Source organism: Odontesthes bonariensis, chromosome 9 (genome assembly GCF_027942865.1).
Source record: "Odontesthes bonariensis isolate fOdoBon6 chromosome 9, fOdoBon6.hap1, whole genome shotgun sequence".
Taxonomy (NCBI): Eukaryota; Metazoa; Chordata; class Actinopteri; order Atheriniformes; family Atherinopsidae; genus Odontesthes; species Odontesthes bonariensis.
Window position 1 is genome coordinate 25,677,014 of NC_134514.1, and position 17,485 is coordinate 25,694,498.

General features: G+C 41.3%; 1 protein-coding gene across 8 annotated transcripts in view; it reads right to left on the minus strand.

Annotated features, from left to right (window-relative positions):
• Positions 1-17,485, minus strand: part of kirrel3b (kirre like nephrin family adhesion molecule 3b) — a 164,111-nt gene that overhangs the window by 13,823 nt on the left and 132,803 nt on the right. For all 8 annotated transcript variants that reach the window (XM_075473838.1, XM_075473835.1, XM_075473834.1 and 5 more), the window contains 5 exons: positions 16,275-16,380; positions 9,106-9,254; positions 8,800-8,927; positions 8,220-8,346; positions 403-503 (listed from right to left, as the gene is read on the minus strand). In XM_075473838.1, coding sequence (XP_075329953.1) covers positions 403-503; positions 8,220-8,346; positions 8,800-8,927; positions 9,106-9,254; positions 16,275-16,380 — 611 coding nt within the window. The remainder of the gene's footprint in view (positions 1-402; positions 504-8,219; positions 8,347-8,799; positions 8,928-9,105; positions 9,255-16,274; positions 16,381-17,485) is intronic.

A 17,485-nucleotide genomic window follows, 5' to 3' on the forward strand; every position in this document is an offset into this window, starting at 1 on the left:
ACATGCATACATGTTATTAAAAGCACGCATATTCCCAGTCTTAGTGTGTTTTTTTTCAATACAGTAAATACACCTACATACAGGAAAAAAAAGGAAGATTTTAATATGTCTGAGTAAAAAGTAAAGATTTGACCTGAATAAAACTTTCAGTTTTACAATATCAATATTTCATTACATGAAAAAAAAATTTTCATTACTTTTCTTAACCTTCTGAGTGTAACAGAAGCACACGCATCCTCTTTGTAAGCCTTTCAAGCCCCAGCAATAAAGTCACTCTTCTCACACAAACCAGACATTAACTCTTACATGATTATGTAAGAAGAAAAAAAACACAAACAACAAAACAAAAACAAAGGAGACAAATATGGGGTAAAAATGCATGAATTGTCCAAATATACTCACAATGCGGTCTGGTGGAGGTGTACTTCGAATGAAACATTTGATTTGACCTTTTTCTCCATGTAGAGCTTGTTGAGTCTGCGTACTGGAAATAGTAGGTGGTCCTGAAAAAGTCACAGAAATTGGAACATGAATAATCAAAGTCACTTTCCAGCTTCAGGTCATGTGACATTTCTGCTCCGTTGAGTTCTTGTTGTTACATTATACTCCAAATGTGTCCTCTTTCAAGCAGTGACAGCTGAACTGTTGGGGTAATTTAGGACTCCTGGTGGTTGACTGTACTGCAGTGAGATATGAGCACGCCTCATCCATGAGTGCAATCTCGCCAAAGACACACTGCGACTGAACAAAGGATGTAAGTGGCGACCTAGACCTCACTCTGGCTCAAGAAATTGTTGATTTATGGCTCGCCTGATTTCTCCTGCTGAGATAAACGTTGTTCTCCGGAGCGTAATCAAGACGGCACAGATGGAAGGAGAAAACGCCATGGAGGGGGAGATAACCCACTTGCCGCAGTGTGTCACCACAATCAATTTGCGTGCAGCAGAGTTGACCCCTGAACCAATAGGTCAGCACATCAACATTGTAAAACTCGGCTCTATATAAATGCAAAAAATAAAGTCAAAATCATACATAAAGATACCTGTATTAACCGTTTAAAAACTAATGGAAGATGTTCTGTTTCTCCCATGTGAAACGGTTTTATTCGTATAACTAACCACTAACATCTGGCTAGCTCCATCAAATCGACTTCAAGCCCATGTGTGTTAAGCCCTGGTCAGGCTACAAAATCTTGCCTGACACGGGCAGCTCGACCTAAACGAATGGTCTGCTCGCCATCTGGTCTGGATGCTGCTCACAGAAAGGTGACAGCACTGATATGTGGACAAGATTTCCCACACAACCCAGTTCCATCATTTATGTGTATTCACCCTTTGGCCCTGCAGTAAAACTTGTGAGAAAATGCAAAGTTAGTGTGGAAAAGTAAGCTAGTTTTGTTGATCTCGTCTTATGTATATCCTTGTTATTTATTTATTGAATTATATTTGGCTCTTGATTGGCTCTTCCCACCATCCGTCTGACATTTCAAATTTAGATATCTTCAAAAGGCAGCAACCCGATCTGGCTGACATTATCAGGCAGGACTGCAAAGATCAAAATCAGCAGCTCTGACTTTGTTCACGTTACAGACACAGAACCCTCACGTCACTAAAGATATTTAATATTGTTTTTTTTATCTTATTTGTGTGTGTTTACTTTTTTGGGGTTGAATCTCATTTTGACTCCTCTAGTAATATTGTGGACATAATTAGGTTTGAAATAATGGAATTATATCCCAACGCACACTGGTTCCTTAGATGCAAAGAGCTGGGTTATTACAGACGCTTTCACGAATTAAAGATGAGGAGAGGTTCCAGTTGGCTCTTATTTATTTGGTAAAAAAAAAAAGATGCTTCAAAAGGAAGTTCAAAGCGAATGTTAAAAAGATATTGTTAAGGTTAAGAATGTGGGTTTGGCATGGGGGCCGCTTCCTGATTAGTGAGACAACTCACATCCCCGCCAACTTCCTCAAACTCCCGCTCTCTGCCATTTCTCTGACGATACATAATTGCAGTTTATTACCTGTCTCTTATTAAAATGAATTAGCATTTTAATGAGACGTTGCCAGATGGTGTCTTGGTATGCAACTGGAGGCTGCTGCTACTGCTCCACTCTGAATGTTGCGGACAATTTAAGATGAGTGTACTGAAAGCTGTTCCCCTTCTTTTCCCGGTTTACCAGCAAGCAACGGTTGTATTAACACACTGAGCACATGTTATGGTCCATATAAGGAGCTTTGGCACCTGCTATCGAGATAAAATGTATGTATGTTGTTAGCGTTAGCTCTGACTGTCGGCACACGGCAAGATCAATTGCTTGCAGGCTGCAAAAGGCTGGTTGTAGTGGCAGGGGACAATCTATTCTATGGATCAGAACTGCAAATTTGGAATATAATTAGATAGCTTTATCTCTCTGGCTCAGCTTGGGTTGAGAGCGTGTGTGTGTTTGTATGCTGGTGTGTGTGAAAGTACGTGTTTTTGCCTCTTGTAGCATGTGATCAGAGCACAAACACGTTAGTGGCGGGGAGGTGGGCGGCACTACAACATCAATGCTTGGCAGCAGGGGATGTAATCAAAATGTTGGGTGCAATGTTTCACTCAAGTCATTTGAGGAGGTGTTAACTCTGGAGTGGACATTGCAATCTGATTACACAATAGCGGTGTGGGTGTCAAAATGCCAGAGCTTATATTTCCTTCCTAAACTGAGGTGTTTGCTTTTGAGCAGCAACTTGACATTCCCACTGTGCCTCAGTGCAGCTCTTTGTATTTTTGTGTAACTCTTTTCTCTTTTTTTTTGTGAGAAAAGGGAGTACAAAACAGCTACAAGGCAACTGAAACAGAAGAAAACTGCCCGACTTGCTCACATATGGCCATATGTCCTTCTGGAAAAAAAAAAAAAAAATCGATTCTGTCCATATATTGAAGTAGTCATCCAATTTGTTGGTCAGTTCCTTCATAGATTCAGTTAAGGTGAATAAAATGATATGTCTATCTAGGGTAAAACAACTATATCATTATTACTTTGTTATATTAAATCAGTCAATCTAGGCAGTCACTAATGCCGTTTTATTTCAGCTGAACACATTGCAGAAAGTGTGACAAAGTGGATGTAGCAACGTAGCTCACACCTCCTCTCCCGGTGTGCTCGGGGACCATCATGTTCAACTTTAACGGAGATGCAAATTGCCCTTCCTGAACACAGCCTCCCTACATGAGCCTGCTTTGCCTGGATACCTTTATTAGAGCATGGACACGACCGTGTTTCCACATTGACGGTTTCTCAACGAGACTGACACACACACAAAAAAAAAAAAAATCAGTATTTACAAAATAAAATCTCTGCGCTGCGTAGACATCATAAGCAGACATCATCATAGCAAATGTGGCTCAGCCTTAAAAGCCAATGATAATTCAACGGTGGAGAGCCTCTTGTTTGCATTATGCACTGAAGCACCCATTTTATCGTAAATAAAGACATCAGTCCTTAAGTGATTAGCCGACACTCGTGTTTTAATGGGAACCGTTTTCTAATATTAGAGTCTACAATTAGTGAGAAATATACCAAGAATGAGGAAAAGACTGACAAGTGCATTGTGAATGATCTAATATGTGCTCAAAGAAACAAAGGGCTTTGTTTTACGCTGTTGGCCCATGATTTACAGCTCACTTCTCAACCTGACTCATCCATTTTAATGGCATATATCATTTTGAAAATGAGTACTTTTAGTACAGTGGTACCTCAAGGCTTCAAAAACAGTAATCTACAAACCCTGCAATGGGTGTCATCATGGAGGCTTTATTTATTTACTCGATAGGTGAGAATAGACTGTCAGTCTTGCAGTACTTGCTGGCACTATACTGCTGTTTCTATGGTGAAATATCTACATGAATGCTGATGTTTGACTTGTTAGGGCAATCGTGTGAGGTATTGTTCATGACTTTCTTACAGAATATGCAAAATCCTCACTAAATTATCACTGATCTTGCTTTATTGGTCTGAAACCGATTACAAAATGGACGCTTTTCATATACATTCTGGCCTATATATCGTGTATTAGAGTGAATTAAATTTGGAGGAATGATGTTGTCACACAAAAAGAACAGTGTGATGGAACAATGGAAGAAAATCTAGCAAATAGCTCTTCAAGGTATGTGCGATCGTGAAACTTGGTGAACAAGTCTCCAAGATTTGTCAGTGTTCCAGTTGAAGAAGTCTTAAACACGTATTTAAGTGCCACTCTCAACTTCAGGCTTGATATCACATTGTCATGCATAATACACATTATACCGTCATATTCAAATCAGTCAGTATGGTATTATTATAGCAGCAACGGCCCACTGATCCCAGCAATGTGCACTAGAGCTCATCTAATTTGCAATGTTGGATAATGTACAGTGAAAGTGTTTTATGAGTGAGGTGTGTCTATTTTGTCCTGCTCTGTAAGGCCTTCACTCCTCACATTGTATTTGCAAAAGCCAAGAACAAGCAGACGCCAGTCCACACAATGGAACACAACCATAATTCCAGCCTGGACTTAACAACTTCTCACATCCACACTACTTTATAGGTCATTTGTTCACACCCTGAAATGTGACCCACAGGTGTGTCCTCTAAACTAGCACCGGAACAGGCAACGGGGGTATTGCACATGCCGGAGGTAAATGCCCACACATGCCGTTTCTTACCCTGTCAGATGTGAACTCATGTGAGCGTTTACCCACTCAAGCAAAGGTCATTCTGAAGTGTTTCATTTAACAAGCCGCAAAGTCGTCTTAAGGATGCAGGAGTGGAATGGATGGTGTCATTTTAATCGTGCAACGTCAGATTCAGACCAACTCAAAATAAACATAGCATCTTTTTAGAAAGTCTGACAAATAGCTTTACCTGCTTGAGATTCATTTTTTTTTAAACTTACGGGTTACTTTATCGAAACACTTTCATCACCTTCTGGTTCAGTTGTTTTAATAACATTACGGTTGGAAAAGGGATTAATTCTGTTATAACGCTCTCTACATGTTAATTGATGCATCTTTTTTTCTAGAAATTGCCTTTGTGACACATAAACATCAGAGCACATCGCAATGACACTTTTACCACTTCCTGGTTTTGTTTTATGCAATTGATCTCCATCCCTCCATCCATTCTCTATACCTCCTTTATCCAATTAAGGTTCAAAGGGGGGACTGGAGCCTATCCCAGCTGACACCAGCGAGAGGCAAGATACACCCTGGAAAGGTCACTCGTCCATGACAGGCAATGAAACAATCAAAAATAACGATTCAGGACAACATTGACAAATACATCCTTTCTACCTTTGCCACATTCACCTTCATTTCACACGCAGGAGCCGCTAAAGCTTAACTATGTGTTGTTATTTTATGCTTTTGGAAGAAGAAGAGTCTGAAAGTACACACCAGGCATTTACAGCCAAAACTTTTAAAGGAACCACCCACAGGTAGAGTCTTTTTAAACCTAGCAATGGAATAAATTACAGATATTTTGCTCATTTTATAAATAATGTTTGAACTGAGCAGAGACCTCATATGTGAGAATAAGACATAATGGTAGAAGTGAGTTCAAAGTCTTCCAGAAAGTCTTTCAGATCATATCTCACTATGATTGCTTAAATTTAGCCGGTCAGATAAAATGTGCTGCATCTTAAGTGTAGTTTTCTCCTTCATTAAATTGCACTTTTATAGTTTATATGGTGTCACTGCCAGTTTGAAAAAAAAAAAAAAGGCTGGAACGCTAATTAACCAGACACTTAGAGACAGTCGAAAAACGACGGAAAAAAAACCGAGCCCTTCCTGTGGCCATGCATTTTCTTTCCTTTGGCTACCCAAGTACTCTATATGAGTGTCGTTATGTGTAGTTCTTTGCCAAAAGACGCATACAAATAGAAATGGAAGTCTACTCATGCACACGGATAAATTATGTAGAGTCTAAATATATGCTCTTTAATTTAAAAGCTAAATCCTTTCAAGCGCATCAGAAAACTTCTTTCATTCCAGCTTCTGCAGGCCACTTGACAACCTTGTATGAAATACTGAGGAGCTGTTGGTTCTAAAAGATGTTTGACTACAGTTGGCAATATGTATCCATTAGTGACTTGAACACAAACTGCCTCCCCTGCTAGCTGTTTGATTGTAATTAAATTACATTCTTCCTCAGGGAAAGAAAAAGCCCTCATGTCTATGCGGTATGCCACAGTGGGAGCCAGTGACACAAAGCGACTGAGGGAGATAGACAGAGGGAATGACAAATTATAAACACATGTAATTTAAATGATGGCTTTAAGAAGTCAGGCGATAACTGCGGGGAAAACAAACAGCACAGAAACATTCGAACGTGCAGCAGGCGCCGTCGCATCACAAACCCTCGGCATGCACACGGCGTGTTGCTACGGCGTGATGGTGGCCCTCCTTAAAAAAAAAGACATAAAAACCTCACTCATATGTTATAATAGTAATTCACTGTTTGAATCAATCGAGCGCATCTGACTGTCAATAATGTTGGGCTTAAAGGCTGATGAGAAGGAAGGCGCTCACGTTGGTCTGCAGTTGAGATAACGGCACAGTACAATCGATGAAACGGCCTCAAACAGGCCACCACTTCAACCACGGTGTTTACGCAGTCACAAGTTTGATAATCCGATTTGCCTGAAGGTTTGGTTAAGAAGCGACTCAAGCCTGACTGTGTGGCTCGAAAAAATATGAATTTCAATTATTTAGAAGGGTAAGACAGGCGGTAAGCTTTGAATATCAAATGACAATTCAGCTACGGAGGTGCAAGATACAAAAGAGACAGAAATGCACAAAGAACATTAACAAATAAAAAGATTGGAAGGGATTGCAGACTCACTTGAACATGTGTAGAGACTGAACAAATTTGCCCTTTCAGCTTTGTTACACGTTTCCCAGTTTGCTCTGAGTTGCGTTTTAATCTATATTAAGACAGTCTATCATCTTTTCCTCCCCATGACAGAATTTTCAAAAACCACCCAATCTCTATAGTAACATGAGCAGAACAGAGATACATCAAAATAAACTGGTGTGCTGGATATAATATATTCCGTGTAAATATAAAGGCTGCAAAGAGGATGCCAGTCTAGGTTGCTATCAAAAGAATAAGAGACAATGGGAGCAGCCATGAATTTTCGTCTTATGTCTTGATTTCAACTTAATTCCTGCCTGAGAATGAGGGGGCTCCGCTGGTGGTTCATAGAAAGTCATGGTTCGGATCTTTAGCTGGAGGGAATACTGGTGTCCCGTTCTCTCTGATATGCAAAGCCAGCGTTTGGATTTGAAAAAGAAAATCTTTAAACACACAGTTTGCTACTTGATGTATCTTCATACCCAAATCAACACGAGTGTTGCTTACAGGCAAACTCTTTTGTTAGCTTTCAAAATGTGCAGTGGTACACTGTGAGCATTAATTCTACATCATCCTACCGGCGTCTCGGTGTCTTTCTCTCTTTTAGTCTGTCGCAAGCCTCTTTCAGATGGACACAGTGAAAATAAGAAACATGTAAATCCCACAACTGAGAACCTCTGCCACACTGGAGCATGCTCCATGAATATCAAGCACTGATAATGAAGTCATTTGTTTGAGAGTTGCCAGGTCTCCCACCAAGGCTGGTATTCATTAGTCAGTCAGTGCCTCAGAAAAGGCAGCCTCTCTGTGACTCACGCGGAATCTAATTAGCATTTAAACACATTTCACCTGTTTATGAAATGTATGAGCATGTCCTGAAAAGACTAGTTTATATTTACTCCATCTCTATTTACATGCAAAGGCTTCACAATAACGGAAGCATATGAACGGACTGTGTTTTATGACATTACTTTTGTTCGGGAACATTCATTTGCGTGTGGAAGCTTTTGTATCCTCGGTCCTTTGCCATGTGTGGTTTGGGTTGTGTTTTGTAACAATTCCTGCCTGGAAAAACTAAGCGTCTCTACGAGGAAATAACATTTATTTCAAAGGACTGCTGCAGAGAAATAGAGTAGGACATAATGTTGGAAGTTTACAGCAGAAGCCTTCTGTAACCTTCAGAGAAACAGAATACTGACTCCTGTGACGAATTGCTTTCTTCTTGCTGCTGTTGACCCGATACCTCAGGATTCACGCTTTTATGTGATATGCATTTGATACCTTTTTGTGGGGGTGCAACAAGAACTATTCCCCGGTGTGAAAGAGACATCAGTGACACAGCTTACCATTGACAGTAAGAGAGACCTCCTTCTCCCCTGCCCCGACACGCGGGACCACGGCACGACAAACGTATTTCCCAGCATCCTCCTGCCTCACAGATTTCAGTGTCAGGAGGTTCTCGTTGCTAAGAACCTGCGGCAAAGAAAGTCAGAGATCATCAGATGCAATGACTGCAAAAGAAGCTTTGCATTGGTGATGGCAGCAAAGCAGTGCTGAGAGAAAAACCAAGGCAGCACATAGACCATTTAATACCTTAAAGGGCACCTCTTCTCAATTATTAAAATGCAATCTGGGGTCTGAGCTGAGCAGAGAAAGGCCTTGGCCTTTGATGTTGACAAAAGAAAAGGTGGAATTGGGTGAATATGTGCATCAAAGCAGTGGCCTTTATGTGAGTGCAGGTCATCAAGAGGTTGGAACAAAAATTTTAGGTTCAATGGACATTTAAGAGCAGCAGGAAATAAATCCAGAAGTACTCTGCATGGGCCTTGGAAGTTCTCAAATCACAGCATATTTCATTATTTGAGTAGATTACTGTATTGAGCATAAAATGGACTTTGTCATGTACGGCCAACATTGTATACTCACCACTCCAGAACCCCTTTTCATCCACACTATAGTGAGAGAAGGATTTCCTGTCCAGGCACAGTTGAACACGGCGTCAGATCCAAGGTCAACCTGCAAGGACTGAGGCTCTGCAGCCATGCGAGGACCAACTATCGAAAGAAACATGATCAACTTGCTGTAAAACATCCATGACTGAGCGTTAGCTGTTGTGGCTCCAGGTTGGAGCTCAGTGATGAAATATGAAAGACAGCAAACATCCGTAGACTTGCATTATTGTACCGCTGGCATTATAGAGAGGCATGCAGAATTAATTTGAAAGCCACTCACAGTACACATCAACATTTCGGCTGATGTTGGTGCTGCCGAGAGCGTTGGTAACCTCACAGGAAACTGGTTCTGTAAAGAAGGAGTGGTCCACAACAACTTCATATGTGTCTCCAGAGACCTCCTTAATCGTACTTCCTCCTTTGGCCCACCTGATAAAAACAGCAAAATGGAGCGAAAAAAAAAAAAAGAAAAAAGGAAGGAGAGATGGAAAAGAATGAAGGGAAGGGCAAAAAGCGTTAAGACAGGTTTTCACACCCCCTTGTGTCAAAAGTGTTCTTTTGTGCGGATAAATCATAATTCTGGGGCAAGTTTTCTATGCTGGCTTCAGCGTATTTTCATGGCAGCCCTCCATGCTGTGACAAGCTCCCTGGCAGCTCGCAGCAGACAGCACGTTCCTCATTACGCCAGACATGGAGTGTAGCACAGAGTGCAGGCTAAGAAAAACAAATCACAGAATAACAAATGGGTAGCTCCTCCAGCTTTGAAGACATTGCCCGACGCATACTGTATTAAACACAACAGCTGACAATAATAAATTGACTCGGGATCACGTATAAAAAACATCTGTTTGTGTTTATGACTGATAGCTTCTGTGGCACTCCGCACGTGTTTAGGTGAGACTTTTATGATGTCACGGGCAGCTGCGTCTCACTCTACATGGGGTAGATGGTGCTTTGCTGCTGCAACAGACAAGGCCCATTTATAAAAATGAAGCAAAGGTATCTTCGGATGTGTTGGGTCTGGAAAATTCAGAGGCTGCCGTGGGACAAACAATGAATCGCGCGCGCCGCAAACCCCCACAATGGACATGTGGCTACATGCCGATGTGGCAAATGAAAACCGTGACAGCAGAACCGGTGGCTGTCTCCATTTTAAAACCCCTGCCAGCACCGAGAAGAGTTTTCAAGGGATAGGGAACTCATTTGTTTTCCATGACTAAGCTGGCCCCATGCTTGACTGAAATGCTATCATTTAAATGAGAACAGATTACCTCATTCAATCAGTAAGTGAAGTGAAGCAGAATTCTAATTGGGCTTCATGGGATTTTTTTCATGCTCATTTATTTTAAGCAGTGGATCTTTTCAGAGCTTGGCTCCTGTGTGACAGGGAGAGCTCCGCGACACCTGTGTTTTCAAAAATGTTGAAATGGGGGCATATGGGTGTTTCGGGCCCATCTGCCCCAATGTCTGATCGAGTAGTACTTGTACACCGAACAACTTGGAGGGAGAATGTAATATACATGTTTTATTCCCCAAAGGTTGATTTGTCTTAGTTGCATTATATCTAAATGGAATATCAGCACAAGAAACACAAAGTCGATGCTACGTATGGACGACGGAAAGACCATGGAAACCATGTGACTGTTGATGTTCATAGCACTTTGTCCCTGATTGGGAATGTTTCCGGTGCAGTTTGTATGACTAAGATGAGAAAGATGGACACGGTGAATAGGCAATTAATCACTCCTGCAACATTTAATCATGATGAAAACAATAATAATGATGATGAATACGACGGTGAGAACGATGCCGTTGATGGCAACAATGCTGACAACAAACGCGATCGTAGGAGTTAGGATGCTGATGAGCTTCAAAGTACATTCTTGCCCTTGGAAGCACCAAAGCCAATTCTCACTCCCCCTCATGTGATTGATTTGTATTCTTCAATATTTCAACAAACGTGCAAACGTGCTCATAGAAAAAAAAAACATGTTGGAGCTGGGGCGTTTACGATGGTCTACGATAACAGTGATATCAAAATCACGAGAACATTGTGAGTGGATCTCAGCTGATCACGGCATTAACGAGTGCAGATTGCTTTTCATACGTTTTTCTTTTTAAGTTCATTACCTCTCCTTTCTTTTTTTCTAAAACAATTCAATTGCCAAAAAATGTGAAACATGCAGTCTGACAACAATATACATGTCTATTTCTCAAAGTCTTCTACGCCCTACAGCCTTTTCTGAGACTAAAACTCTCATGGTGACGATGATCGGGTGCTCTGTCAGAAAGTTCCAGAACGGCTGCACAGACTTCATGAAATGGTTTTGGCTCTGATAATCAAGACTGCTTTGATAGAGATGACTATTTGTTGTTGTGGTTCCTGTTGGAACATCTTTATGGCAGAAATTATGGCAACCCTGCTCCTTTTGGGATTTGTCCTTGTTTTTGTGATCTGTGCTGCAGGTTCCTAGTAGATGGAGTCGAGTCGTTGTGCATTGGGAACACCTACAGCTGGTACTCTCGGTATAAAAAAGACTCCGTCCGTTTCCCTAAAGGGTTCCGAAAGAAAAACCCACGTTTCCCTTTACACCACACACCTTAATTTATTCTTGGTTTGTCTCTGTCTCAAAACATTTCATCCATAATGTTTATAATCATGTATACACTTGACATGCAAGCACTAATGATTTACAGACCGACACACTCCATGACTATTTCCTTTAAAAATCAAGTTGATAAAGTTGAAAAATGACATTTTTCGTGTTGCCTGTCATTCTTTGCCATTAGTTTGAGTCAGTCATGACAAATGTGATACGAGTGTGTCACTGTTTCCACTCACTTTATCAGCTCACAACACCAGGAGTCGTAACAGGGTAAGCCCAGATGTTTGGGCTTTTGGCTGCTGCCGCCGCCGAGAGGAGATAACAGCTGCCAGGTTTGGAAGCCCTTGACATTGTTAGAGGGAGCAGAGACAGAATGCTGTCGTCCTCAGGGAGCAAGGGAGATCTGTTGGTGAGCTGGGCCCCGTCCAAAAATCATGTCTAAACATAGCTGGCCCAGGGTAACACAAACACCTGCATTCCCTTTGGGAGGGCGGAGGGGCCAAAGAAAGCTTACTCAATAGCTGACTCACTCTACGCTGCTGCATCCTATTCAGGAATTTCTTTCAGACAAAAGGGTGAGAGTCCTTACTGCCCGGATGTGTCTGAGCACAAAAGGTTACCTGGTCTTTGTCGGGTCTTGAAACGGGGTAAATACAACCTGAAGCGAACAACACATCATACATTACACTATGTCATCATTCACCTGAACAAAGAGTAGACCAAAATGCAGAAGCAGAGTGCACATTAATGCAGTCACCTCATACCAACAGTGGTGGAGGGACGATGGTGAACTGGGCACCTTGCAGTCATAGAGGCAGCAATGAACTCCTCTGCAAACCAAAGTATTTGAGAGTCATATCTGAGGCCATTTGCCCGACAAGTAAAGCTTGACCCAAACTGAGTCACCAGGAAAGGGCTCCCAAGCACATCAGCAAATCTACAGCAGAGTGGCTGGGAAAGAGCAGAATTGCAGTGTTGCAACATCACTGAAGAAACAACAAGGCAAGCTATTGTATCCTGAGTGTACTTAGTTTTTCACACACTGCTTCTGGATTTTGGCTTATTTTAGTCAGATAAATAATGACACATTGTAATGTGTCATGTTTTGTTGTTAATCTGAAATGGTTTAGACCTAAGTTTAAGAGCTGTGTAAGTGTATAACATTACATTTAAAAAGCTTCTTTTATCAAATAACTCTGTGCGTGTGTGTGTGTGTTTATTGTGTGTTTTTATGCATGACCATGAGTCTGTAAGCTAACACTCTTAGGCAGATAAAAGGTCTGCTGTTAACGGAAGCGGAGGATGAAAGTGACGTGGAAGGTGGGATGGGGAGCTGGGGTTGTATTTGCTCGATGTGATTAAGGATATAAAAGAGTAACAATTAAATTAGGCAGGTATCTGTGCCATCGGCTTCAAGACTCACAGTAAATCAGGCCCTGCAGTTATTATCGGTGTGCTTAAGCACAGCACAGTGTGGTTCTATTCTGCCTTCCATGCATATTGAAAGTGATGACTTCTCTCTGCATGTTATAAAATAGATAGGCAGGTTTAGCAATAGAATGCAGTCATTTTGACATGGCTCAAAATAACTGAGCTATTTTATGAGCTCCCAAGAAAATGAGGTAAGGTATACAGATTATCTGCTTGCAGCAGTAAATCTCACTGAAAGATAAAGAGAGACAATTTGGTGTGGACATTAGCTATGGAAACGTCAGCCATTACTAGCAAACTGGGCATAACCACGTTTTCCATGATGCCGGCAAAGGTCGTATTGCTTGCATTTTACTGAACTCCCGGGGGTCACAACCTGCCAAACAAGAACGGAAAGTTGGAAAATGTTTTGAAAATACTTCAAAACTGTAAAGATGGTGATGAAAAAGAAAATCTTGATTGAAAAGTGCGCCATTTTTCACAGTTTTTCCTTAGGAAATGAGATCCTAAAATATTTGACTCACTAGAATATTCAGAGAAATTTTTAGTCAGGGTGCCAAGGTTTTTTTTTTCTTTTTTTTTCTTATGTTTATGGTTGTGTGCAAATGAGAGAGACCTGCTTTTCTTTGTTTGTTATGCTTGCTTTTCTCTCTGGTGGGTTCTCTTGTTCGGATCTGAGGAAATCTTCTACGTCTTCATCAGATGGTGGCTGAGTGCTTGTGATGTTTGCGAGTTCCCTCTCCTCCTCCTCCTCCTCCTACCATTATAAACAGTAATGAAGATGTTCCAACCCATATGTCTTCCCCACCCACAGTGTGTCGTCTCCCTGAGTGCTGACTCAAACACGTGCCTATTACTCTTACTTAGTTTAGACACTTCAGCATCACTTTCATCTTCAATTCCAACTCTCTCACCTCCACTTTACCTCTTTACTTTTTGCTCAAGCTGTGATCTGGCAAAAGTTCAGGTGCATGTCGAAATACATCTCATTTCCATTCTCACGTCTTAACTCTGATTTATTGCACCACTGTGGTAATCACAAGGGGGTACAGGCAGCAGGAGGCACCATCCCTTTGACTAGTGCCCCATACTATCTTAGGTCTGTGTCTCAAGTGTCTATTGAATCGGAGGATGGCAAAGTGGTGCAGTGCACACTGGAAATGGATGGCTCTCTTGGGAATGGAAAAGAGGCCATCCGTCTGAGAACTACTCTGTCCTTGTGCTCTATCTGATCTGGGGTAGACAGAGTGTATTAGCACTGAATAATGACCCCACACTGCTTGACCAGCTTCCTGAGCTCCACTGTGATATTGCTCTCTTGAGGGGACTTTGTTGGGGCCACCAGACGAAGTCCCTCAGGCAAGCATTATGAGGCTGAAAATCCCCCCTCTGGTATGTCCTGAACTCCAGTGGTGCATGGGAGGCCTGAAGTGCCTGTATAAACTGCAGATAAATCTAAATGGGAGACTATGAAACTCTGCTGAAGAGTTCAGCCTTGAAGCATCAAAAGTTATTAGTCTGACTTTTTAATTCTAGTCCTACACTGGATTAATGCAGCAGCAGAGAGGCTGTGACAGGGAAGAGACAGAAAAGGAAAAATAAATTAGAGTGGGGAAGGGTTGCTTTGGTTCCCTTTAGCTTCAACCTTTAACCATATTTCATTCTGTAGACTGTCAAACTAAAGGAAAATGTCTTCTCAACTACCACGGAGCCTCAGCTCTTGATACCCTGTGGAGAGCTCTGATTCTAGCATTGATCCACTCCCATAACAATAGGTGGAATCCCTTTGTAGGTGAAATAGACGTTCTGTCTCTGCTGTGCACACACACAATCAAATACAAACCTTGTTTTCCACAATATCACTGCCCTTCCTCCACCTTTTCCTTTTCAAAAGGGCACGATCCATCAAAAAGGCAACATCTCTGTTTTGCCACTCAGAGTGTGCTGTACGTCCATTTAATTTCCCAGTAACATTACAAGATTCCGAGTCAGCCAATTCCCTTTCCAATCGATTTGACTCCATTTATTTTTGGCCTGATTTAGAAAGAAGGAAAAAAAAACAACCGAAAAACAAACTCCCACACCGAGAACCATCTTTTGACAAATCACTTCAGTGTCAAGAGCATAACTAAATGCCCATTACTTGCTTAATCACGATGACAGAAATAACAGAGAAATGATGAAAAGCTAATTCTATTTCACATACTTTTTACCGTTGGGACAAATCTGAACTGAAAGAGATTTTTGTCAACAATCTGCATATAAAAGCCACGCTGGAAACACACTCTGAAAACTCTTCGTGGTCTTATTGAAGATCAAATAAACGGTCGACGAGGCCCACTCATGTTATAAACTGTCATTTTTTAGTCAGTCAATTGATATTCAATGGCAGTCAAGCATGTGCTTTAGCTGCGTTGCACGAGCTATTGAAGAGCCTCTGCGTTTTTTGTGGTGATTTTTGAAACATATGTATTTTCTCCAAATCTGTTTTCTTTGTACCTCTGAAAAAAAAAGACAACAATGGCCCCGAGCACACGCTGCGTCTCTGTCCTCAACCGCCCAATAGCTTTCCGCAGCAATAGTAAAAACACTTACATTTTGGTAAGTGCAGTGTGGATTAGTTATCAGTTGGGAAATTTGCCTCATAGTCTGCATTTTGCCTGTTCTTCCTTCTGCAGAGCCTGATTTGTTAACTGAACATTTTCAACTTGCTTTGCTGCTTTGGTAAAATGTCCACATATTCGGAGTGTGGAGATACTGTTTCCTTACAATGGACTGTATAGTTCTATAATCACCTCCTGGAAACAAGTGTGTTGCTCAAAGAAAACACAAGCTCGGACTAATCCACCACCGAACCCCACACACACCAACACCTCCCTGGGGCAGGTCCTGTCTTCCTTTGCAATTTGAAAAAAAAAAAAAAAGCTGTGACTTTGACATCTTCCTCAAATCTCACGCAAATTATATTTTCAGCTTTCCTCTGACAAACTGACGGGCATTTAAAGTTCAAGGGAGATGATGTGACCACAAAGCAAAGAGCTATGTACTGCTTTGCTGCAGCCCAGTGGAACATGACAAGGTTTCCCAAAAGATTGTTTTTTTTTCCTGTGGTGTTTCTACGACTGCACACATTTCATCTGTGTTTCATTGTTTTGCCGTTCCCTCATTTCTTAGTATGAGTAGAAGTAATGGTGTCATGACATCATAAGAAGGTGTCTGACAATGATTAATGTTACCAATACTGAGCGCTGAATTTGACTCCATGAGAAAATGATTATCCAGCAGCTACATTGATCAGAAAAAAAGCTCATTGTGAGTTAACTCTGCCTCTCATCCTCCTATACGTTATATAACCTTTCGCAGTTTGTGCATGACTTATGTGTACTCTAGAGACACTTCTTTATGATCTCACCTGTAGAGAGTAACAGGAGGGTTGGCCTTTGCAGAGCAGTGGAATTTCACAAGGTTGCCCTCCAGAATGGGCTGAGGCTCCACTGAGAGATTGACAAGCGGGAGATCTATAAAAACACGGAGAAACAAAGACAACCAATTACACGACTGGCATCTTCCTCAAACATGATGTGGTGAACTGTAAACCTTGGACAAGACACTTTGTTGCTGAGACGTCTGTGGCTGCACAAAAGAGAAACATCTTACAAACTTAGAGGAGATGACGCAGGCGTTTTATAAATAGTGTCAAAACTGAGCAACGTGCAAAGAAAGAAAGCTGCGCGGATAAAACAAGTTCTCAGTCTTATTCAGGAGACCTAGATTTTCCAAATGTGTTGTGATCTGGCAGCCTTTCATGTGGCAGTATCACACATGCTGTGTTGTAGGTGACTGTGATCCACTAAAAGCCGAGCTGCTTTTGTCATAATTTTAAAGTACATTGTGGTGGAGCTTAGAGCAGTTGTGACAACTTATCTCAGTTTGTGGCAGGATTATCTTCCAAATAATGGACAAATTATTCCTGAATGACTCAAAGTCTTATTTTTAATATCCCCGCTGCCCACCAGGGGTCTAAGCCCATGTTGTTGAGCAACACTGTTGTGTTCTCCACAGGTGTGAGGTGGAACACGCTGTTTTTACTCCCATATATTCATTAGTGAAGCTATGGGGAGCAAGCCAAAAGGAAAACTGGAACTGATAATGAGCTTCACTAAATGGTAATTTACAAATAGCGAGCAGTCCATAGTGTAAGCCATGCAAACACAATGAACCACCTCCATGAAAAAGTACAATTAAAACAGTTCATACGGTTACAAATATCCAGATTATGCAAATCCAGTAAACAACTTAATTTATCCTAATTGACAAAGGTGGGATTCTTTCTGAAGATACATGTTCATTTCCATATTAATCTTGTCCCATGTGAAACAAACAGCTATTTACCTCTCAGTAAAGAGCTTCATCTTTCGGAGGATGAATCTCTAGCAGGTAAAGCTATTTGTCAAACTTTCTAAAAAGATGCAATGTGTATTTTGTTCAGAAGCTAAAAAGCAGCAAGAGGGGATCAACATTAGTAGTGGTTCAAGCCAGTAGTGGCTTAAGTATAGTATACTTTTTCTTTTTTCCCTTTGGTACCCGTAGCCAAGTGATGATGAACCCCGTACAGCAAACTTG